This window comes from Bombina bombina, chromosome 2, assembly GCF_027579735.1.
Source record: "Bombina bombina isolate aBomBom1 chromosome 2, aBomBom1.pri, whole genome shotgun sequence".
NCBI classification, from domain to species: domain Eukaryota; kingdom Metazoa; phylum Chordata; class Amphibia; order Anura; family Bombinatoridae; genus Bombina; species Bombina bombina.
In genome coordinates this window covers 334195642-334221702 of record NC_069500.1, presented here as the reverse complement: position 1 = coordinate 334221702, position 26061 = coordinate 334195642, and the positions used below count along the sequence as shown (strand labels likewise).

At 39.4% G+C, this 26061-nt stretch overlaps 1 protein-coding gene across 1 annotated transcript in view; it reads left to right on the top strand.

Moving 5' to 3' along the window:
• Window positions 1-26061, top strand: part of RNFT2 (ring finger protein, transmembrane 2) — a 259024-nt gene that overhangs the window by 111499 nt on the left and 121464 nt on the right. The window contains exon 7 of the mRNA XM_053701690.1: window positions 3915-4064. Coding sequence (XP_053557665.1) covers window positions 3915-4064 — 150 coding nt within the window. The remainder of the gene's footprint in view (window positions 1-3914; window positions 4065-26061) is intronic.

Below are 26061 nucleotides of genomic sequence, written 5' to 3'. Positions count from 1 at the left end.
GGAGCACTTGAAGCTTTTAAAACTAGAAGAGAGTCTAGTGGAGCGAGGCAGAGAGTTCCACAAGATGGGAGCCAGTCTGGAGAAGTCCTGTAAACGGGAGTGTGATGAGGTGACAAGAGAGGAGGAGAGTAGGAGGTCTTGAGCAGAGCGAAGGGGATGAGAAGGAGAGTATCTGGAGACAAGATCTGAGATATAGGGGGGAGCAGTGCAGTTGAGGGCTTTGTATGTCAGACTGAGAATTTTGTGTTTGATCCTAGAGGCAAGAGGAAGCCAGTGAAGAGATTGGCAGAGAGGTGCAGCAGATGAAGAGCGACTTGTAAGGAAGAATGAGTCTGGCAGAGGCATTCATTAAGGATTGTAAAGGAGCTAGGCGGTAGGTGGGGAGACCAGAGAGGACAGAGTTGCAGTAATCGAGGCGGGAGAGGATGAAAGAGTGGATTAAAATCTTAGTTGTGTCTTGTGTAAGGAAGTGTCTAATTTTAGAGATGTTTTTAAGGTGGAAGCGGCAGGCTTTAGCCAAAGACTGAATGTGAGGAGTGAAAGAAAGATCTGAGTCAAATGTGACCCCGAGACATCGGGCATGCGGGGTAGGGGTAATGATGGAGTTCTCGACAGTTATAGAGAGTTTGGGGGTGGAGAGTTTTGAAGAAGGGGGGAAAATAAGGAGCTCAGTTTTGGAGAGATTTAGCTTGAGGTAGAATTACACACATACACATATATATATATATATATATATATACATACACACATATATATATACATACACACATATATATACATGTACACACACACACAGTATATAAAGATATATATATATATATATATATATATCTTTATATACTGTGTGTGTGTGTGTATATGTATATATATGTGTGTATATATATATATGTGTATATATATATATATATATATATATATATATATATATATATATATATATATATATATATATATATATATATACAAAACACAATTTAATTATTAATTTAATTATGTATTTGTTTTTTTCCCAGTGGTTTGGAGAACTTAATGACCCACTCATCTGGCCATATAGGCTTGATAATCCAGCTTGATTCCTTACATATACAACATGTTTATGTCCTAAATACTGCTACAGCAGCATAGCTGTACTAGTGTACAGCTTTATTTAGTACTAGTGATTCATAGAGACACCATCCTCTATCTGATTGGATCCACATAGTCCGATCGTAAGCTCAAAGGAACACATGTTTCTGTGTTTACTAACACAACCGTTGTCATCCGATACATGCATTAGGACTGATTAGCCAGATGCGCATCACAGAGAGGAGCGTCATTATGATGCTTGTAAGCCCCGCCCCCTTAAGACTGTGAAATCGGCAAGAGGGATACGCAAAGCATGGCGTTCAAATCCATATGCTGAAAATTTTAGTTTGCCATGAATTTAGTACTACACTTTCATAAAATCAAAATTACGATTTAGAGCTGGTTCTTGCTTACTAATAGGGTTATAAACATAGACCCCTGGGTCTGCTTTACAGGTTACTTACGTATATGCACTATATATAGAGAGAGAGGGACACACACATGCAATTATGAAAGCACAAACATATATACACTGCTAGTAGGTTATGTATGCACAAGTTGTAGTACAGCTTTTAGATATATACACACTGATATGGCTATAACATTAGTATTTGCTTAATATTTATATTAGTTTTATAATAGGATTGTTGATGAAATTGTTTATTGTTTATACAAATGAATACACATGTCTATACAGTTTAGCATGGGATTGGTGGAACACTGTGGGGAGGGGCTTTGATTGTCTTTATATTTTGGCATTGTTCACCTAGTTTTTGTCTGAGGAAGGGGTGAAAACTTTGAAACTTTACGTAGTAAAGCTTTTTGAATTTATAAATCCAGAGAGTGCATTTTTTCCATTTATATATATGTGTGTGTGTGTGTGTGTGTGTATTAGGGCTGGGCGATATGGGAAAAAATGAATATCACAATTTTGGGCATGAAATATCGCGGTTGCGATTTTAATCACAATTTTTTTTAAATAACTGTTAAACATACATTTCTCAATAAAAAATGCATTAAACTGTACAGAATCTTAAAGTACATATTTCTCATTGTTCAATACAGGCTGAGAGCATTAAAATACAAACAACAAAACTAGTTTAAATGAAATTAGCTGTAGGTACTTCTTGGTACTTAAAGAAAAGCTATAATGTACTCCTTTTATTTATTGTATGTGTAAAGTGTAACTCAGAAAAATTCAAAATCAGATAAAGCTTAACACATGAGATATATATATACATACATATACACACACATAATTATATATATATATATATATATATATATATATATATATATATATATATAACAGAATTCAGAAATGAAGGGCACTCTCAGGGTTTGTGATAATTGCGTGTCAGCAAAAAGTTTTCATTTATTGTTCTTAGTAACAACATTTATTAGTCGACGTTTCGGCTTTCGCAGAAGCCTTCATCAAGACGAGTCAAAACTGTTGAATAAAAGAAAAAACAACCAATATTTGCAACCACAATACAATACATACACCCATCACCAAATACTTATGCTAATAAATAAAACCTGGACAACCCAAGCGTCCAAAACAAGGATATCAAGCATGACCAAACAACCATGGCCGCAACCTGCCACGTGATAGCACCAATGCTACTAGGACCACTCATCTAACTCAGATGTGTCCTGCAATGAATAAACCAAATCTTTAAAACATAGGAGTACCAGCGTGGGGATAAGCCTATAGGTAAGATAAAACAATATAATACTCATTGCCACATAGTTACATTGATATAAGAGAAGCGCACTTTGTCCTCTCAGTGGAAAAATTCACAAGATAACTCAAGAATGACCACATCGGGTTATACCACAGGAAGGTACAGAGATAGTACCCCTCCCTATATCTTATGAGAGTGTATATGTCCAAAAATACACTGTTATACAGGCTGTACACTCACTACTTTATATTGTAGCAAAGTGTCATTTCTTCAGTGTTGTCACATGACAAGATATAATAAAATATTTATAGAAATGTGAGGGGTGTACTCACTTTTGTGAGATACTGTGTTTGTGTGTATATATATATATATATATATATATATATATATATATGTGTGTATATATATAATGTGTGTATGCATGTGCAAGTGTGTGCAAATTCCCAAATCTAGAATTCCCAAATTTAAACTTATTCTAAAATCCAAACTTTTTAATTAATTTAAAATGTATATATATTATCAAACATAATTTTGCCCCGCCTGTAAGTCACAATCTTTTTTGCCTTTAGGTTGCATGTATTAACTGTATTATGACAGATATATATTGCCTAAATGACTTATGATATTGTTGTTTACACTTGGTCCCACCCAACATGATATTTTAAGCTATCTTGAGATAATTTGCTCTATCTGGAGATAAAGGAACTTTTATTACATATAAGCATGTATTCTGATTTTATATTTGCATGCTATTATATGTTATATAATTGTTTAGATCTGCAAATTAATGTGTAATGATTTATTGTTGGATACAAAGACTAGTTAACAAACCTTTATTTATGCATTTTCTACACTTGGTCCAAGCCTCTCTTAAACCGTCCCCTTTTAAAGATACAAATATTCCAAAATCCAAACTATTCTGAAATTCAAACCTTTTCAGGTCCCAAGCAGTTTGGATAAAGTGTATTCTACCTGTGCACACATTTCTATTCTTCATGATGTGTTAAGTTATCTTAAGATAATTTGCTCCTTCTGGAGATAAAGGCACTTTCATTACATATTCCCAGTGGATTCCTAATACCCAATGAAATAATCAAAGCTTCTGTGCTTAAGCCGAGTGTATTTCTCCTTGGAATAAAGGGTGTAACTTTGTCTCTACAGGGTAAATTTTATCTGCTGATTGAAGAGCTGAGCCAGCTGGTCCGCTCCTTGGTGCCAATCCAGTTATGGTATAAATATATCATGGGGGATGATCCTTCTAGCACCTACTTCTTAGGAGGAATTTTGATAATTCTTTACAGTCTTTGTAAGGTGAGCTGTACCTGTTTTTCACTGGCATATAAACAAGGTGTGCAGCTTACATCCAATGCACATTCCATATCTGAGCTGGAAATACATACAGTAGTAAACTCAATGATTTTAAGGAGCATTTCTGTTTGGTGGTCATTAATGTGCACACATCTCATATCTCTTATGAACCTATCCCTGCATTTATTATTCTTAACTGTATAACGTTTTATATATATTTATTGTCTCTGTTTTCTGACTTTTACAACAATTTATAAAGTATGCAGATAAATTCCGCGCTGCCTGTTAACGAGAGCATCCAATCTTTTCCATGCCCCACATCCACCTCTAGCAATGAAAGTTTAGGTTGCAATTTACCATTGAAATATGAGCATACTGTTAGACCTGTCACAAAACACCACTTGGAAATGTTTTAATGACCTTTGAATCTGGTATCATATTTCTTTCATATGATGGTGAGAGTCCAGAAGCCTTGACATGTGGGATTGAATTCCACCAGAAGGAGGCTAAGAACCCCAAACAACAAAAACTTTTAGTCCCATCCACCTCCCTGTACTACTCAGTTTTGTTCTTTGACTCCCAGAAGGGAAGGTGAAGCTTAGAGGTGTTCCAGTTTCTACGTTGACAGACCTATGTGAGACCCGTTACCCCTATAAATTGCTGATTCTGAGGTATAGGGGTATGTAGTTAGTGGCACAGTACTTCCCTATGAGATTTCAGCCATAACCCCCCTCAGATGTCACAGGGACTTGTCCCTTAGCCTTCTTTGTGGGATCATCAATACTCCTCTCATATATCTTCATATCTTCTGCTGTTAACTTCACGGCACTGAATAGACTCACTACTGCATTCAGCTATTCTTGTGCTGGTAAGATTAGTGGAGTGTGTGCTTTTTTAGGTAAGTGCACTGCGCTCACAATGCCTGCAGGCTATTAGAAGAAACCTATTCATGTATAGCATAGCTTGGGGACTACAGATTACTTCACACATACACTGCAGGCTACAGAGGGATAAGAGAGTTCAAAACTTAAGGGGTTAATTTAATTTTGCATTTCACACTGTATGGTGGATTATAGACTCTATGCTTTACTGTTATACCTGGGGGTATCATATAAAAAAATATTTAGCAACTTACAATTTTTTCACGCTATCTCACTTTAAGAGGTTTCTTTTAGCTGCTTATGATTTCTGCAACGTAACTCTTCAGGAGCGCTACTGGTTAGGCATTTCAATGCCGGCATTGTGTTTTTTGAAGGAACGTGCAGGCTCGGCTCCTTACTTGGGCACCGGACAGGACAGTGAGGAACGATTTACTGAGGACTCTGTTTATGAGAGTGAATGACAGGAGTCTGTTATTCCGGCCTGGAAGAATTTCTTCCTGCTTAATTTTGAATCTGATGTCACAAGGAGGGTTGGGACTTTGAAATTTACACTCTGCAACTGTCTGTGAACGCCGTGATTGGTGATTCTATAGTCGGCTTTGTGTTTTACAATTGTTCCCTTATCCTGAGTTTTACCGGAGTAATGAATTGCTTTTATGAAGTTTGATGTCCCTTGATACATCTATACTTTAACACATGAGCTGTTTTACTGAGAGCTAAGTTATAGCTCCCAAGAGTGTGAGTAGATGCTTCCACCTCTTTTTTTATATAATCTGTGTATACAGGACTTCACTATTTGTTGTTATTTCCTTTTCTTCCAAGGATTTTAAAGGGACAGTCTAGTCCAAAAAAACTTTCATGATTCAGATAGGGCATGTAATTTTAAACAATTTTCCAATTTACTTTTATCACCAATTTTTTTTTGTTCTCTTGGTATTCTTAGTTGAAAGCTTAAGTTAGGAGGTTCATATGCTAATTCCTTAGACCTTGAAGGCCGCCTCTTAAGAATGCATTTTAACAGGTTTTTCACCACTAGAGGGTGTTAGTTCAAGTTTTTCATATAGATAACATTGTGCTCGTGTACATGAAGTTACCTGGGAGCCATCACTGATTGGCTAAACTGCAAGTCTGTCAAAAGAACAAATAAAGGGGCAGTCTGCAGAGGCTTAGATACAAGATAATCACAGAGGTAAAAAATATATAAATATAATTGTGTCGATTATGCAAAACTAGGGAATGGGTAAACAAGGGATTATCTATCTTTTAAAACAATAAAAATTCTGGTGTAGACTGTCACTTTAACTTCTGGATTCCTGAAGATCACATATCCTTACCAGTGCTATATCATATTTTTTCTCTATTGTTATATATTTGTTTTGTGATATTACAAGTTAACATTTATTTTTTGAATTCACTCCTAGGGGGATATTTATCAAAGCATCAACTATGTTGTGTTCTTGGGCGTCAATATGCTCACCAAACATCGTGGCCGCGGATCTGAATACGATCTCCATATTTATATTAAAAAAAGCCGTCAAAAACACGCACACCAAGTACGGGGTGATGAGCATCAGACTGTTGTTAACTAACAGTCATCGATGATGCTGCTGTTCTGGTTTTTCCCAACTTTATTTATACCAACTAAACTGCTACAAAGTACACTAACACCCATAAACTACCTATTAACCTCCTGTATCGCTGACACTATAATAAACTTATTAACCCCTAATCTGGCGCTCCGGACATCGCCGCCACTAATATAAATATTAACCCCTATTCCGCCGCTTCCTGACATCGCCGCCACTAAATAAACTTATTAACCCCTAAACCTCTGGCCTCCCACATCACCACCACTAACTAAACCTATTAACCCCTAAACCGTCAGCCCCCCACATTGCCAAAAACTAAATTAAGCTATTAACCCATAAACCTAACAACCCCTTAACTTTAAATTAAAATGACAAGATCCCTATCTTAATATAAATTAAAACTTTCCTGTAGAATTAAAATAAACTAATTTTAAACTATAAATTAACCTACCATAACTATTATACTTAAATTAAATTAAACTACCAATTAAATAAACTAAATTACATATTAAAAAACCTAACACTACTAAAATTATTTAAATATACAATTAAGCATTATTGCAAAGTACTAAATTACAAAAAACAAACACTAAGTTACAAAAAATAACAAACACTAAATTACGAAAAATAACAAACGAAATAATCCAAAATAAAAAATGTTACACCTAATCTAATCGCCCTATCAAAATAAAAAAGCCCCCCCAAAATAAAAAAAAACCCTAGCCTACAGTAAACTACCAATGGCCCTTAAAAGGGCCTTTTGTGGGGCATTGCCCAAAAGATATCCGCTCTTTTACCTGTTACCCCCTAACAGTAAAACCCACCACCCAATCAACCCCCCCAAATAAAGACCCTAACTCTAAAAAAAAACTAAGCTACCCATTACCCTAAAAAGGGCATTTGGATGGGCATTGCCCTTAAAAGGGCATTTAGCTCTATTACAAGCCAAAACCCTAATCAAAAATAGAAACCCACCAAAACATTTAAGAAAATCCTAACACTAACCCCCGAAGATCCACTTACAGTTCTGAAGTCCTGACATCCAGACGGAGAAGTCTTCATCCAGGCGGCAATGTCTTCATCCATCCAGGCGGAAGAAGTTTTCATCCAGGCGGCGATGTCTTCTTCCATCCAGACGGAAGAAGTCTTCATCCAAGCAGCATCTATCTTCATCCCTGTGGTGCGGAGCGGGTCCATCCTGAAGCCATCCGACGCGGAGCTCCTCTTTTTATGGTTGCTGCCGTAAACTGAAGCTTCAATTCAAGGGACAAGATTCAAGATGGCGTCCCTTGCATTCCTATTGGCTGATTTGAGTGTTAAATTCAAATCAGCCAATAGGAGGCGAGCTTCTGAAATCCTATTGGCTGTTCAAATCAACCAATAGGATGAGAGCTACTAAAATTCTATTGGCTGATTTGAACAGCCAATAGAATTTCAGTAGCTCTCATCCTATTGGATGATTTGAACAGCCAATAGAATTTCAGTAGCTTTCATCCTATTGGCTGATTTGAACAGCCAATAGGATTTCAGAAGCTCGCCTCCTATTGGCTGATTTGAATTTAACACTAAAATCAGCAAATAGGAATGCAAGGGACGCCATCTTGAATCGCGTCCCTTGCATTGAAGCTTCCGTTTACGGCGGCGACCGTAAGAAGAGGAGCTACGCGTCAGATGGCTTCAGGATAGACGCGCTCTGCGCTGCAGGGATGAAGATAGAAGATGCCGCTTGGATGAAGACTTCTTCCTCCTGGATGGATGAAACATCTCCGCCTGGATGAAGACTTCTTCCGCCTGGATGGATGAAGACTTTGCCGTCTGGATAAAGACTTCTCCGCCTGGATGTCGGGACTTTAGAACTGTAAGTGGATCTTTGGGGGTTAGTGTTAGGATTTTCTTACATTTTTTGGGTGGGTTTTTATTTTAGATTAGGGTTTGGGCTTGTAAAAGAGCTAAATGCCTTTTTAAGGGCAATGCCCATCCAAATGCCCTTTTCAGGGCAATAAGTAGCTTAGGTTTTTTTTTAGAGTTAGGGTTTTTATTTGGGGGGGGGGTTGGTTGGGTGGTGGGTTTTGTTGGGGGTGTTTGTATTTTTTTTACAGGTAAAAGAGCTGATATCTTTGGGGCAATGCCCCACACAAGGTCCTTTTAAGGGCCATTGGTAGTTTATTGTAGGCTAGGGTTTTTTTTTATTTCGGGGGGGCTTTTTTATTTTGATAGGGCTATTAGATTAGGTGTAAAAAAAAAAAAATTTTTGATAATCTAGTTTATTTTTTTGTAATTTAGTGTTTTTGTTATTTTTTTTAATTTAGTGGGGTTTTTGTAATTTAGTACTTTGTACTAATGTTTAATTGTATATTTAAATCATTTTAGTAGTATTAGGTTTTTTAATATGTAATTTAGTTTATTTAATTGGTAGTTTAATTTAATTTTAGTATAATAGTTAGGGTAGGTTAATTTATAGTTTAAAATTAGTTTATTTTAATTCTACAGGTAAGTTTTAATTTATATTAAGATAGGGATCTTGTAATTTTAATTTAAAGTTAAGGGGTTGTTAGGTTTAGGGGTTAATAGCTTCATTTAGTTTTTGGCGATGTAGGGGGCTGACAGTTTAGGGGTTAATAGGTTTAGTTAGTGGTGGTGATGTGGGAGGCCAGAGGTTTAGGGGTTAATATGTTTATTTAGTAGCGGCGATGTTGGGGGCGGCAGATTAGGGGTGTTTAGACTCGGGGTTTATGTTAGGGTGTTAGGTGTAAACGTAACTTTTTTTCAACCATAGAAATCAATGGGGTATGCTTCATTTTCTTGCAGCATCAAACATAAACTTTCGTTGTTTTTAGACTCCTATTGATTTCTATGGCATCCGCAGCTTCAAGTATGGCGGTTTGAAAACCAGGTACGCTTCGTCGGAATAGCCGCGAGCGTACCTGTTAAATGTTTGATAAATTGGAAAAAGTGTCAAATAGAATTGAGTGTGTATTCGGAACAACTGTAATGACGTAAGCATCGTTCTGCGTCAGATTGAGATCACAGGATCGTATGTTACGTCACAAATTTCAACATTTGCCGATCTTTCCGTTTTGATAACTAGGTCGGATCAATCTCGCAACAATTACGATGTGGAGTTCCAGTGTATTTTCGGTTGACGCTTTCATAAATAGGCCCCTTAATCTGCAATAACATAACACTAACTGAACTGTAGACACTAAGGCGGGGCCCATCTATAGCTAGGCCCCATGAGCCCATCTTCACGGAGGCGGACTTAGGCGGCCTCTTCTGCCGCCTCTGCTGTGCATCTTTTCATCCGGGTTTATAGTGTGCGGCAGAGATCGCATGAAGAAAAGGGCTCCCCGAAGAGATCCGAAGAAAAGAAGATGCGGAGACGACAGAAGAGGCTGCCAAAGTCCACCACCATGAACATGGGCACCTGAAGCCTGGATGAAGATGGGCCCACTGTTGAAGATGATGTGGAGCAAAGGCATCGGAAAAAGTTGCAGAAGTCTGCCTTTGCGAAGATGGTCCTCCAGCGACTTGACCTTGGATGAAGATGGGCCCAAGGTCGCATCAAGAGGAGCCGGAGTCAGATAGGGTTTTTTTGGGGTGGGTTTTTTATTTTTAAAAATAGAATTTGCTATTTTAAATTTTATTTCTTTTTCTTTTTTTTTTTTTTTTAAATATTTTATTGAAAGTTGTTGAAAGGAAAATACAGATTAACAGCTCAATCTGTGTAGCAACACAGTGATCTGTCCTCATGTCACATTAACAATTATAATCATAAACAATATTGTCCGTGTATCTCAGTTGAACCTTTGTAAAAGTCCATAGATCTGTTTGTAATCCATTTCTTTGGTGGTAAATATTCAACTTAAATGCAGTTGTGTAGGATTAACAAGTTATGTCCATCAGGAAATATAACAGTAGCAGATAAACTGCGACCTAAAGCACTATGAATTTGAAAAATAGTAGATACACTTTAAATAAAGAGCTAAGTGGAAATAAACAAGAGTAATGTAAACCAGTGACCTTGTAATCTTATGCCACGTCTCCCCAATTGTTATCATTTTAAAATAGGTGATGTTGCTAATGTGGTGTGAGGGCCGTGCAAGAAAGGGGGAAGAGAAAGGGGGAAGAAGGGGAGGAAAGGAAAGGGGTCCAGGGCTGGAAAGTCTAGTGTTTCCCAAACCAGCAAGTCGTGTACTATTCTACGTTGCTATCCATTTTTAGTAGCGTTCCACCGCATGAGCATTATCTCGTGAGTGCCAATCCTGCCAGTCTTGCAATAATGATACCTTTCTAAGGCTAGCAATTCTTCTACCTGAGACTTCCATAGAGCCAATGTAGGTGTCTCTTGTTATTTCTATCTTTGAGGAATTAGTATTTCTTAGGCTAGGTTTTTAAAGTAAGATTTTGTTATTTTGGGGGGTTACTTTTATGTCGGTAGGGGGTTTTATACGTTTTTTATTTTTCACTTTAGGGTAATGCACTACAAAAGGCCCTTTTAAGGGCTATTGTAATTAATTTTAGAGTTGGGATTTAGGTTTTTGTTTTTTCATTTTGGGGGGCTTTATTTCATGCGGCATGTAGTTGAGTGTTAAGTATAATTATTTTTTATTTTGGATAATGGAGTTTATTACTTTTTGTAACAGTTTTTTTTTTCTTTTTTTGTTAACTTTGTGGGGTTAGTTTAGAGGGGGCTAGGTAGAGTAGGGTTAGATTTCTTTTGTTTTGTTTTTTCAGTTTAGGTTTTTTTATTTAATTTTTTTAGTTAGATTTAAAAAAAAAATTAACTCAGGGGGTTTAGTTTTGAAGGGGGGTCAGGTTTTAGGTTAGTTTGCATTTGTGGTTTATGGCAGCATAGGGGGTTAATAGTTAGGACTTGCAGTGGGTTTATGGTGGCTTAGGGGTTAATAGTAAGGACTTGCGCTGGGTTTATAGCAGCATAGGGGGTTAATAGTTAGGACTTGAGCTTGGTTTATGGCGTCATAAGGGTTTAATAGTTAGGACTTGCGCTGGGTTTATGGTGGCATTGGGGTTAATAGTTAAGAATTGCGTTGGGTATGTGGCGGCATAGGGGTTAATAGTTAGGACTTGCGCTGGGTTAATGGCGGCATGGGGGTTAATAATTAGGACTTGCGGTGGGTATGTGGCGGCATTGGGGTATATAGTTAGAAAGTAGCTGTGGGTATGTGGCGGCAAAGGTGGTTAATACATAGGACTTGTGGTGGGTATGTGACGGCATAGGGGGTTAATAGTTAGGACTTGCGGTGGGTATGTGGCGGTATAGGGGTTAATAGATAGCTGTGGGTATGTGGGGGTTTAGATGTTAGTGTATTGTTAGTTTGAGATCGTGAGGTACTTCAGTTTAAGGGTAGTATTCAAGGGATCATTTACTGTACATTGCCAATATGGTCGAAGATGCTGGGTGTTGTCTTAGTCAGCATCGCCGACCAGCTACGTGTATAGTAAATGCCTCTCGGTGATGCAGCTATGTCGGGAGCTTGAAATATTCCGACAAGCTCGCTCGACATAGCGGTGGATCTCTTTTAATATTTCGCAACCTTGTAGCACTTTCGATCATCGAGGCCCCAATGTGTTCAGCTAGGCCAGTAGAGCATTGTTCTCCTTCAACAAAGGATACCAAAAGAATGAAGCAAATTTAATAATATAAGTAAATCTTAAAATTGTATGTCTGAAACCCAAAAGTTTTTGTTCATGATTATGTCCCTTTAACCGTTTCTTGCTGGGAGTCGTTTGTCTATATTGGAGCAAAGTTCCAAGGTAAACAAATGAGTACAAATTTAAATCACACAAACGTTCATGCGATCACGTGATTTCAATGCCCCCCAGCCCATGATCCCATATAGGAAGTGGCTAAGGTTTCAGGAAAGCCAAATAGTTAGGACGTTCCATGCCGTCCTACTGGTGCTAAAGCACAGCGCTGGCATGGAACATCCTAATAGTGGGATGGGGGTTAGATCTATTTCTCAACTCTGTATGTTTATTTTATTAAAAAAAAAATTCTGTGCAGAAGGCGGGGCATGTAATTTTTGCAAGTACATATGTGTTATTTTATAGATTAAAACATTTCTCAAAATAATCTGACAGAAACCTCTGGGAGAGCATTACATTATGAATGGATTAATGGAATTCATTTACCACAATTTTTTTTTTAACCATTACAGTCATGAATATAAAGCATTTATAAACCCAATTTTTTCTTTCATGATTTAGAAAGAACATGCAATTTTAATCAGCTTTCCATTTTACTTCTATTACTTAAATTACTTCATTCTCTTGATATCCTTTGATGAAAACATCTAAATAGGCCCAGTAGCTGCTGATTGTTGGCTTCACATAGATGCCTTGTGTGATTGGCTCACCCATGTGCACTGCTATTTCTTCAACAAAGGCTATATAAAGAATGAAGCAAATTATATAATAGAAGTAAATTGGAATGTTGTTTAAAATTGTATTCTCTACCTGAATCATGAAAGAAAAATGTTGGGTTTTATGTCCTGTTAAAAAGAAACTATCTTTAGATAGATTCTTCCTCAAAAAGCATTTCATTTATAAAAAATACAATATAAATTTAAAAAAATCTGATTTAAATTAAAAAAAAAATCTGATTAAATTTTTTTTTTTTTTTTTTTTTTAAATGATTTCTATCCACACTGATCCCAGGTGTATTTACTCCTAGGCCTTTATAATACAGTTTCATTTTCTGTCTAACAATACTGTATTTCTATACATGTGTGAGGGTAAATGCACAAATTCTAGGATTTCTAGAATTTTCCAATTTCTTCATGATAAATTAGAAAAGGTTATATCTGCTAGTTGTTTAAAGGGTCAAATATTGGATCTAGCAGTACTTTTTCACAAAAGGACATCTATACAGCATGGTGTTTAAACATTTGTTCAGGGTTTAGGGAGAATTGGATCTGTTATTAAGCCATTTCTCCTCCATAGAATTTAATCTTGTTCTCTCTGTTCTACAGGATATCCCCTCTGAACCATGCATACTATAGATATTAAGTTTCTGTCCTAGAAAGTGCTTTTTCTTTTAGCTATATCATCTATCTTCTAGGAGAGTTTCAGAACTCTGTTTTTTCATGTAAGTCCCCTTTTTTTCTGACTTTCCACAATTTCTTTTCTTCTAAAAATATAAACCAAGAGATTGCATCCGTTTTTGTGTCCTGCTTCTTAAATTTCTAAGGTGAGGCTTCTCCATTACCTAGATATAGTAAGGGCCTTAAAGTTTTATCTTAAGGCTACTAATGATTTCAGACAGAGCATAAGCTTATTGTACATCATTCTGGTACTCGTGACGGTCAAAAAGCTACTGCAGTTACTCTGGCTTCTTGGGTCAAACAGGTGATTCACAAAGCTTACTTGGTGGAAAGAAAGTCGCTCCCTAAACGCATCTTAACTCATTCCTACTTTTGCCAAATTTTACTGTTTTGATGTCTTTGCTTTTTCAGAAACCGCAGTGTATGGCAAATAGGTACTGCCTTATTCTTGTCCCACCCTTTTCTTGTTGTGGACTTCACAGCTTGGGTATTTAATCCCACACATATCAAGGCTTGTGGACTCTTAACATCATATGAAAGAAAACTAAATTTATGCTTACCTGGTAAATTATTTTCTTTCAGGATGAGGAGAGTCCACGAGACCCCACCCTATTTTGTTTTATTTTTGGCAGCAGTTTTTTATTTGCACCTCTATATGCACTGCTTTGTCTTTTCTACCTATCCAGTCTCCTTTTCTATACATTACGTTAAACTGAGAAGTACAGGGAGATGGAAGGGACTAAAAGCTTTTGTTGTTTTGGGGGAATTCAATCCCACATGTCAAGGCTTGTAGATTCTCACCATCCTGAAAGAAAAGAATTTATCAGGTAAGCATAAATTGTTTCTTTCATTTCTAATCATATAATCATATTTCTTTCCTAAGTCATGGAGAGTCCACAAGATCATTCCAATTACTAGTGAGATATTCACTCCTGGCCAGCTGGAGGCGGCAAAGAGCACCAAAGCAAAGCTATTAAGTATCACTTCCCTTACCCATAACCCCCATTCATTCTCTTTGTCTCTGTCAATGGAAGAGGTGAAGTTCGGTGTCTGAAGCTATTGATTCCTTTTTCGGGTACTTTTCCCTGCAAGCAAGGATTTGGGTAATCTCTTGAGTAAGAGTAGTGATGGCTTTTAAGCAGTTAGGAAGTGGTGAGGTGATCCTTGCTTGGTTTCCTAACACTTTTGCTGCCCTAGTCATAGAAAGCCAGAGTTGCTTACTCTGTTCTTTCTTTTTCTACAGTTCTCAGTGAGGAGTATGTGTACTTTCACACCTTGTAAGCTGTTGTCCTGCCTGACAACTGGATTGCAGGTAATTGCTTTTGTCTTCTAGGTTTTAGAGACGTGCACTTGAAGAAGATTTAGCTGCAATGTTTATTTGGGATATGTTATATCCTTTATATAGGATATTTATAGGAAGGGTGCAGGCACTTTACAAATGTTATTGAGACCTATGGGTTAATCTTTTCTTTATGGAGATAAAGCTTAACTCTTATTTTTATTTTTATTGTTTTTATTTGTGGTTCATGTATTAATTTTATTTCAAATATGGGTTTGTTTGAAAGAGACACTCTATTGGTATGTGGGATTATTTGGGATCAAGTGAACGACTAACACCGCTCACTGCTAAAGGCTGATAACTGTCTTTCAAATAAAACGGTCAGTTTTCAGAAACACGCGCTTTTATATTTGCTGCACAGTTTCTTGTCGGATGGTCATGCGACTTCCGCTATTCCGCATTCAGATTGATACAGATTAATACTATGTTCTGACATCTCATGTGATCACTCGATCGGCAGGAGAGTCCTTTTGACGTTTCCCACTACCAGCTTTATTACCAGAGGTCAGGTAGGACACCTCAGTCTGTCTGAGGTGTAGAGGGCCTGATTTTGATTTTGTTAGGCTATCTAATTTTTATAGCGTAATACGCTCTGGGGGTAAATAATTTCTTAAAGTAACAGTAGTCTTGATTTAATTAGTCTTTCTCAATTATTTTTGGGGAATTTTGTATTGGATAATATGGATATGGATCGAGACTCTTTTTCTTGTGATAAATGCTTATGCCTAGAGGCACAAATTGTTTTGTCTATGCAATTTTGTGCTGCATGCTTAGCTAGAACTCTTGAATGTAAAGATAAGTTGTTGCCCTCTGAGCCCAATGTCTCTCAGGATGATGCTGTTCAGGCAATGCCACAGCTTTCACCTCAAACGTCCCAAGCCTCAATGGTGTCACATACAGTGCCCTGCAGTTCCTCTCAACCTCCTGGAGGAGTTTTTTTGCCATCAGATTTTGCTGCACAGATATCTTCTGCGGTATCTGTGGCATTATCTGCTTTTCCCATGTTGGGGAAGCGCAAGAGGAAATCTAAACATTTTTCTGATAGTTAGGTGTCTGTCGCCTCTTCTGCTGCGAAGGTTGACCTCCATCCTAAGTCTGATGAGGAGGATACTTTGGTAGCTTCTGAGGGTAAAATATCAGATTCAGACAGTATAATTCCTTTGACTGACTCTGAAATTGTAAACTTCAGATTTAAGCTTGAATTCCTCCGTGTACTGTTAAAGGAGGTACTGGCTACTTTGGACGACTCTGATTCTTCTGTCGCTGTCAACCCTAAGAAATCTAGTAAACTTAACAAATACTATGATGTTTCTTCCTCTGTGGAAGTGTTTCCTGTTCCAGACCGTGTGTCAGAGATTATTGCATAGGAGTGGGATAGGCCAGGGATATCTTTCTCCCCGTCTCTCGTTTTGAAAAAGATGTTTCCTGTTGCTGACTCCATTCGAGACTCATGGCGCACAGTGCCTAAGGTAGAAGGGGCTATTTCTACTCTGGCGAAGAGAATCACGATTCCTATTAAGGATAGCTGTTCATTTAAGGATCCCATGGACTGTAATAACCCAAATAATAATAATTACTAGAAGTAATTGTTTCTTGAAACACATGAGTAATTGTGTATAGTCTATAGATATTTCTACTAACATTCCAAGGATATAAATTCAGGTGCTGTTCCTAAATCAGTTATTAAGGAGTTAAATCTTAAGACCTTAATAGTTTGAATAGAGTGCTTTAATATTGTTAAGTACTAATTCAGTATCATATGGTAAACAATATTGAGTTTAGTATATTTAAAATTAGAATACATGTGTATTATTATTCAGGAGTATGTGTTAGCAATGGTAGATACTTTATAATATTAATAAGATAAGCAGAAGTAGAACAAGTTTGGTTATTAGAATGCTTACCCAGACGATTGCAAAGGATATGTTTAGTTGAAGTGGGTAACAGATGAAGCAGTAGAAACAGATGCTTATGAGCTGAAACTACAAGCCGACAGTCAGAAGCAGGAGGTGTGCACACAGCTTGAGGTGGAGGCATGTGGAACACAGAAGCAAACGGAACGGCCGTTGGGGACCTCATCTGCCTTACAGCTGACTGGGGAAATCCATGAAGTAGTAAGTAACTTCAGAAACCGATTTGAAGCAAAGTTCTGTAAGGATTCCAGGAAGAGGAGGACTTGAATCAGTGCTAGAGGAGGCAGTATCTGTAGGAGGAATTCTCTAGTAAGAGGAAGGGAATCCGTAGCATCAAGATTAGAATGGGCTGGGTAGTTTGACACTGGATCGAAATATAATACCAGGCAATGATCCTTGGTAGAGGTGTGCTTAAAAAGGGAACAGGAAGTGAAAAAGAGGCTATGGAAAAACACCCCTTAAAGGAACAGTAGATGTTACATGGACAAAAAGCTGGAGGCTTATTTAAAGAAAATGTATGTTCATCAGGCTCTACAATTTCAACCTGCAGTCTGTATTGCCACAGTGGCAAGTGCAGCATCTTATTGGTGTGATGCTTTGTCAGAGTTGCTTTTAGAGGAAACTCAGTTGGAGGAGATCCACGATAGGATTAAGGCCCTCAAACTAGCCAATTCCTTTATTTCTGATGCTAACATGCAAGTCATTAGACTGAGAGCCAAGATGTCTGACTTCACTGTTCTAGCCCGCAGGGCTTTGTGGCTAAAATCTTGGTCAGCTGATGTTACCTCCAAGTCCAAGCTTCTGTCGCTACCTTACAAGGGTAAGACCCTGTTTGGTCCTGGTCTGGCAGAGATCATTTCTGAAATTACAGGTGGAAAGGGTATTCTTTCTACCACAACACAAGAAGAATAGACCTAAGGGGTGTCAAAATTCTAATTTTCACTCCTTTTGTAACTTCAAAGATCAGAAGTCTTCCTCTTCCAAGCCGGAGCAGTCCAAGTCCTCTTGGAGACCCAATCAGTTTTGGAATAAGGGGAAACAATCAAAGAAGCACTTATCTGAGACTAAGTCAGCATGAAGGGTCTGCCCCCCATCCGGTACTGGATCAAGTGGGGGGCAGATTTTCCTTGTTTCAGCAAGCTTGGATATGCAATGCCCCAGACTCTTGGGTTGTGGACATAGTATCTCAGAGTTACAAAATAGAGTTCAAGACTTGTCCTCCCAGGGGCAGATTCCTCCTCTCAAGATTATCTGCGGATCAGGTAAAAAGAGAGGCATTCTTAAGCTGGGTTCAGGACATTTCCTCCCTGGGAGTGATTGTTCCAGTCCCAGTAAGGGAACAGGGTCTAGGACTCTATTCAAATCTGTTTGTGGTTCCCAAAAAAGAGGGAACTTTTCGTCCCATTTTAGACCTGAAGTGTCTCAACAAATTTCTCAGCGTGCCGTCCTTCAAAATGGAAACCATTCGTTCTATTCTCCCTTTGTTCCAAGAGGGTCAGTTCATGACGACCATAGACCTTAAGGACGCGTATCTTCATGTTCCCATACACAGGGATCATCACCAGTTTCTGAGATTTGCTTTTCTAGACAAGCACTTTCAATTTGTTGCTCTTCCGTTTGGCCTTGCCACAGCTCTCAGAATCTTCTCAAAGGTTCTGGGGGCTCTCTTGGCAGTTGTCAGGTCCCAGAGAATTGCGGTGGCTCCTTACCTGGACAACATATTGTTTCAGGCGCCATCTTTTCAACAAGCAAACTCTCATACAGAGATCTTGTTGTCTTTTCTTCGTTCCCACGGATGGAAAGTGAATCTGTAGAAGAGTTCCCTTGTTCCAGCTACAAGGGTGGTTTTCTTAGAGACCATCATCAATTCCCTATCTATGAAGACTTTCCTGACGGAGGTCAGAAGATCCAAGCTTCTCACTTCTTTCCCCTCTCTTCAGTCTACTGTTCGGGCATCAGTAGCTTAATGTATTGAGGTAATTGGTCTGATGGTCGCTTCCATGGACATCATTCCCTTTGCTCGGTTACATTTGAGAGCCCTGCAATTATGCATGCTCAGACAATGGAACGGAGATCATTCGGATTTGTCTCAGAGGATAGATCTAGACCAGTTGCCAAGAAACTCTCTATCGTAGTGGATTTCTCAGGGTCATCTGTCTCAGGGCACATGCTTCCGGAGACCCTCCTGGGTGATTGTGACCACTGATGCTAGCCTGCTGGGCTGGGGAGCAGTCTGGGACTCGTTAAAGGCTCAGGGCCTATGGACTCGGTAGGAGTCTTCTCTCCCAATAAACATCTTGGAGTTGAGTGCGATCTTTAATGCCCTGATGGCTTTGCCTCAGTTGTCCTTAGCCCTATTTATCAGGTTCCAGTCGGACAACATCACCTCAGTAGCTTACATCAACCACCAGGGAGGAACTCTGAGTTCCTTGGCCATGATGGAGGTGACTCACATTCTGCAGTGGACAGAAGCTCACAATTGTCTTCTAGCTGCCATTCACATTCCAGGAGTCGACAACTGGGAGGCAGAGTCCACAACCCCTCCTATTAGATTAGACAGTAATTTTTTTACTAAACCTCAGGCACCTCTACACCTTTGTGTTATCTTCTTTTTCCATTTCCCTTCGGCTGAATGACTGGGGGTTATGGGTAAGGGAAGTGACACTTAACAGCTTTGCTGTGTTGCTCTTTGCCTCCTCCTGCTGGCCAGGAGTGAATATCCCACTAGTAATTGGAATGTCGTTGTGGACTCTCCATGTCCGGAAAAAAAGAAATTTATCAAGTAAGTATAAATTTTGTTTTTAAAGCAAATTTACAATTGCATGACACTTAAGGGCAAAGCCACACAAACACACATACAAAAATAATCAAACATATTGTGACACACACTACCCAATGTACATACAATGTACACAAGTACCGACACACAGACTAGATTCAAGAAAGTAGAAAAATAAATAATAAAACATACTTGCAACCACTAACTGTGGTCATTTAGAAAAAGAGTAACTAATATAACTTATATTGTACATTTTAATACTTATTTTGCAATGGGTAAACTTTACATGATGAGGACTCTATAGTATTTATGAGAATTGCATATATTAGAGTATCCAGTACTCCAAAGGTTTATCAGGCTATGATTATTATTATTATTTTAACTCCTCCTTAATGGTTTAATATTAATAAGAATATGTTCTAATACAAATGGTTAGTCAGCTCGAGATTGGCAATGTGCCACCCACCACTTATTGGGGAGCCAATCCAAACTTGCTTCTAGAAAAGACATAGCTAGCCACAGTCGTCATGTTTTCAAAACAAATGGTTTTGCATTTCTTATCTAATAATTTTTAGCTAATTAGGGACAGGTATGTAGCAGGTTTTGGTGTGTGAAAGCTGCCATGTGCAGTTATTAGAGCTGGAAAACCCACAATATTCCTATTTAAATGACAGAAAAATGACTATGCATAATAAAACATTATTTATTTCCTAAGATATGGGGAGTCCACAGCGTCATCAATTACTGTTGGGGATTTAACTCCTGGCCAGCAGGAGGAGGCAAAGAGCACCACAGCCAAGCTGTTAAGTATCACTCCCCTTCCCACAAACCCCAGTCATTCTCTTTGCCTCTGTTCATGGAGGAGGTGAAGTTTTGGTGTCTGAAGAAAAATTGGGATTTCTTTCTCTATAAGCAAGATTTTAGGTATAGCTGTAGTCCACGTTAATCTCTTCATTAGAGTAGTGGTGGCTTTAAAGCAGTTAGGAACTTGTAAGGTGGGCCTTGCTGTGTTTTCCTAACATGTTTGCTGCCCTAGTACAGAAAGCCAGAGTAGGTTTACTCTGTTCTTTTTTTTTTTCACATGTCCCTGTAAGGAATGGCGTCCTTTCACACTGTGTGAGCCGTCTGACTGCCGGACGGCGATATTGCAGGTAAGTGCTTTTATGTCTTCTGGGAGGGAAACTAGCACTTTAAGGATTACCTTCACATTTATTGGGACAAACAGATCCTTGGTGGGAGTCTAGATTTGGCAGTATGCAGGCACAATTTATGTATGTGATTTAGAGACGTATTGGTTAATCCTTCATATGGATATGAAGGAGTTAACCTTTTGTTTTAATATGGCTCTGTATTTTTCATTAAGGACATAATAGTCTTTATTGTTTATGGACTTGTCACTGCAGTAGACTCCTTTTGATGGAGGTATCAAGCATGGATAAGGTTCCTTCCTAAAGCCGGGGAGTGGATAACATTATATTTTGACACAAGCGGTTATGATTACCACTCTGTGTAATCCCGGCTTGTCTGCTGTCCGGAGCCGTGTGGGCAGTTTGTTTCTACTAGGAGGGTCAGTTCTCCTTCAGCAGCAAGTCCTGACATCGGAATAAGCAGTTAAGCACCTCAGTTTAGCTGAGGTTTGGAGGTGACATTGTGAAGTTTAGCCCTAAAATACATCAGATATATTGTCGCTCTGAGGGGAAAAATAAGTACCAGCTTTTTATTTAATATTGCTTGTCTTAAAGTGACAGCTCACATTTTTTCAATTTACAATTTAAAATTTACAGTTTATTTAAATTGTTTTGTGGGGCCATGTCTGACATGAAGCAGGAGGCTGTTTTTATGAATTCTTGCCTACTGTGTCTAGAGGCCCAAGTTTCCCCTCCTATGCAATTTTGTTCTTCATGTGTACAGAGAAAGTTAAAATGTAAAGACATTTCCATCTTAATGGGAGGAGACTCCACGGCTTCATTCATTGCTTGTGGGAATTAAGAACCTGGCCACCAGGAGGAGGCAAAGACACCCCAGCCAAATGCTTAAATATCTTCCCCACTTCCCTCATCCCCCAGTCATTCTTTGCCTTTCGTCACAGGAGTTTGGCAGAGCAGTGTAGGAAGATTCGGAGTAGTCTCTTATGAAGGGTAGTACTATTCGGAATGGGACTCGAGTTTTAAGTAGTCCTGTCAGCCTCTCAGTGAGAGATGCAGTGGAGATGCAGGGAGAGTCTTTCTGCGAAACCATCCCGACTCAGATTAACAGTTCCATAAGCAATCATCATTGACGAGTTTCGTTGCCTGCTTTCTGCTCTCAAGTCCATGTTAGGAGCGCTGCTACTACCCTATCACACTTGAAAGGCTGTGTTCCTCTTCCACGGCATAGATTCTGGTAGGATTGGTTCATTTATACACATATGATAACGCAAGAAGACAGGGTCACAGTGTGTCTCCTTTTATCTGTATAGAATCAAGGGTTAATATCCTCGGAAAGGAGGTTATTGAACAGGGGGGGGGTTGCATCATATTCTTTATTGTGTTTAATGCTGCAACATGTATGAGATGAGGCTCTGTCATTGGGTGAACAGTCAGATTTCTTTAGGGAGATATCGACACAGCCTTTTTTGGTGTGTTTTTATCTTTAGTGCAGGAGCGGTCCTTCATGGCACTCCATGTGACCGGGTGTGGCCTCTTTAACTTTCTCTTTCTTGACCGGCGGTTGCAGGAGACAAAGTGGTTTCTCTGTGGTCCGGGTCATAGGAGGTGGTGAGTGCCCCAGCCATTGGGGTATAAAGGTGCCATTTAATTTCTATCTAGTCCGTAATAAAGGCACAAGCTATGGAGGACTCTGATATGTTAGAGGGTACTCCCCTACAACTATGTTAATTGTTAGTAGGTTCCGGTTGATCCGCCTGCTCAACTATGTTCCACATGATTTGGCAAAATTGCAATATCTAAAAAGAATAAGATTTCTCCAACATAGGTGTGTCCGGTCCACGGCGTCATCCTTACTTGTGGGATATTCTCTTCCCCAACAGGAAATGGCAAAGAGCCCAGCAAAGCTGGTCACATGATCCCTCCTAGGCTCCGCCTACCCCAGTCATTCTCTTTGCCGTTGTACAGGCAACATCTCCACGGAGATGGCTTAGAGTTTTTTAGTGTTTAACTGTAGTTTTTATTATTCAATCAAGAGTTTGTTATTTTAAAATAGTGCTGGTATGTACTATTTACTCTGAAACAGAAAAGAGATGAAGATTTCTGTTTGTAAGAGGAAAATGATTTTAGCAACCGTTACTAAAATCCATGGCTGTTCCACACAGGACTGTTGAGAGGAATTAACTTCAGTTGGGGGAACAGTGAGCAGTCTTTTGCTGCTTGAGGTATGACACATTCTAACAAGACGATGTAATGCTGGAAGCTGTCATTTTCCCTATGGGATCCGGTAAGCCATTTTTATTCAGACAGTAAATAAGGGCTTCACAAGGGCTTATAAAGACTGTAGACATTTTCTGGGCTAAATCGATTCATATATAACACATATTTAGCCTTGAGGAATCATTTAATCTGGGTATTTTTGTAAAATAATATCGGCAGGCACTGTTTTAGACACCTTATTCTCTAGGGGCTTTCCCTAATCATAGGCAGAGCCTCATTTTCGCGCCGGTATTGCGCACTTGTTTTTGAGAAGCATGACATGCAGTCGCATGTGTGAGGAGCTCTGATACATAGAAAAGACTTTCTGAAGGCGTCATTTGGTATCGTATTCCCCTTTGGGCTTGGTTGGGTCTCAGCAAAGCAGATACCAGGGACTGTAAAGGGGTTAAAGTTAAAAACGGCTCCGGTTCCGTTATTTTAAGGGTTAAAGCTTCCAAATTTGGTGTGCAATACTTTTAAGGCTTTAAGACACTGTGGTGAAAATTTGGTGAATTTTGAACAATTCCTTCATACTTTTTCGCAATTGCAGTAATAAAGTGTGTTCAGTTTAAAATTTAAAGTGACAGTAACGGTTTTATTTTAAAACTTTTTTCTGTACCAATCTTAGATCTCAAGATCTTAAACAAGTTTCTCAAGGTTCCATCGTTCAAAATGGAAACCATTCGAACAATTCTTCCTTCCATCCAGGAAGGTCAATTCATGACCACGGTGGATTTAAAGGATGCGTATCTACATATTCCTATCCACAAGGAACATCATCGGTTCCTAAGGTTCGCATTCCTGGACAAGCATTACCAGTTCGTGGCGCTTCCTTTCGGGTTAGCCACTGCTCCAAGGATTTTCACAAAGGTACTAGGGTCCCTTCTAGCGGTGCTAAGACCAAGGGGCATTGCAGTAGTACCTTACTTGGACGACATTCTGATTCAAGCGTCGTCCCTTCCTCAAGCAAAGGCTCACACGGACATGGTCCTGGCCTTTCTCAGATCTCACGGATGGAAAGTGAACGTGGAAAAGAGTTCTCTATCTCCGTCGACAAGGGTTCCCTTCTTGGGAACAATAATAGACTCCTTAGAAATGAGGATTTTTCTGACAGAGGCCAGAAAAACAAAACTTCTAAACTCTTGTCAAACACTTCATTCCGTTCCTCTTCCTTCCATAGCGCAGTGCATGGAAGTAATAGGTTTGATGGTAGCGGCAATGGACATAGTTCCTTTTGCGCGCATTCATCTAAGACCATTACAACTGTGCATGCTCAGTCAGTGGAATGGGGACTATACAGACTTGTCTCCGAAGATACAAGTAAATCAGAGGACCAGAGACTCACTCCGTTGGTGGCTGTCCCTGGACAACCTGTCACAAGGGATGACCTTCCGCAGACCAGAGTGGGTCATTGTCACGACCGACGCCAGTCTGATGGGCTGGGGCGCGGTCTGGGGATCCCTGAAAGCTCAGGGTCTTTGGTCTCGGGAAGAATCTCTTCTACCGATAAATATTCTGGAACTGAGAGCGATATTCCATGCTCTCAAGGCTTGGCCTCAGCTAGCAAAGGCCAAGTTCATACGGTTTCAATCAGACAACATGACGACTGTTGCGTACATCAACCATCAGGGGGGAACAAGGAGTTCCCTGGCGATGGAAGAAGTGACCAAAATCATTCAATGGGCGGAGACTCACTCCTGCCACCTGTCTGCAATCCACATCCCAGGAGTGGAAAATTGGGAAGCGGATTTTCTGAGTCGTCAGACATTGCATCCGGGGGAGTGGGAACTCCATCCGGAAATCTTTGCCCAAATTACTCAACTGTGGGGCATTCCAGACATGGATCTCATGGCCTCTCGTCAGAACTTCAAGGTTCCTTGCTACGGGTCCAGATCCAGGGATCCCAAGGCGACTCTAGTAGATGCACTAGTAGCACCTTGGACCTTCAAACTAGCTTATGTATTCCCGCCGTTTCCTCTCATCCCCAGGCTGGTAGCCAGGATCAATCAGGAGAGGGCGTCGGTGATCTTGATAGCTCCTGCGTGGCCACGCAGGACTTGGTATGCAGATCTGGTGAATATGTCATCGGCTCCACCATGGAAGCTACCTTTGAGACGAGACCTTCTTGTTCAAGGTCCGTTCGAACATCCGAATCTGGTCTCACTCCAGCTGACTGCTTGGAGATTGAACGCTTGATCTTATCAAAACGAGGGTTCTCAGATTCTGTAATTGATACTCTTGTTCAGGCCAGAAAGCCTGTAACTAGAAAAATTTACCACAAAATATGGAAAAAATATATCTGTTGGTGTGAATCTAAAGGATTCCCTTGGGACAAGGTTAAGATTCCATCCTTTCTTCAAGAAGGATTGGAGAAAGGATTATCTGCAAGTTCCTTGAAGGGACAGATTTCTGCCTTGTCTGTGTTACTTCACAAAAAGCTGGCAGCTGTGCCAGATGTTCAAGCCTTTGTTCAGGCTCTGGTTAGAATCAAGCCTGTTTACAAACCTTTGACTCCTCCTTGGAGTCTCAACTTAGTTCTTTCAGTTCTTCAGGGGGTTCCGTTTGAACCCTTACATTCCGTTGATATTAAGTTATTATCTTGGAAAGTTTTTGGTTGCAATTTCTTCTGCTAGAAGAGTTTCAGAATTATCTGCTCTGCAGTGTTCTCCTCCTTATCTGGTGTTCCATGCAGATAAGGTGGTTTTACGTACTAAACCTGGTTTTCTTCCAAAAGTTGTTTCTAACAAAAACATTAACCAGGAGATAGTCGTGCCTTCTTTGTGTCCGAAACCAGTTTCGAAGATGCTACAAAGGATTTTAGACAAACATCTTCCTTGTTTGTTGTTTATTCTGGTAAAAGGAGAGGTCAAAAAGCAACTTCTACCTCTCTCTCTTTTTGGATTAAAAGCATCATCAGATTGGCTTATGAGACTGCCGGACGGCAGCCTCCTGAAAGAATCACAGCTCATTCCACTAGGGCTGTGGCTTCCACATGGGCCTTCAAGAACGAGGCTTCTGTTGATCAGATATG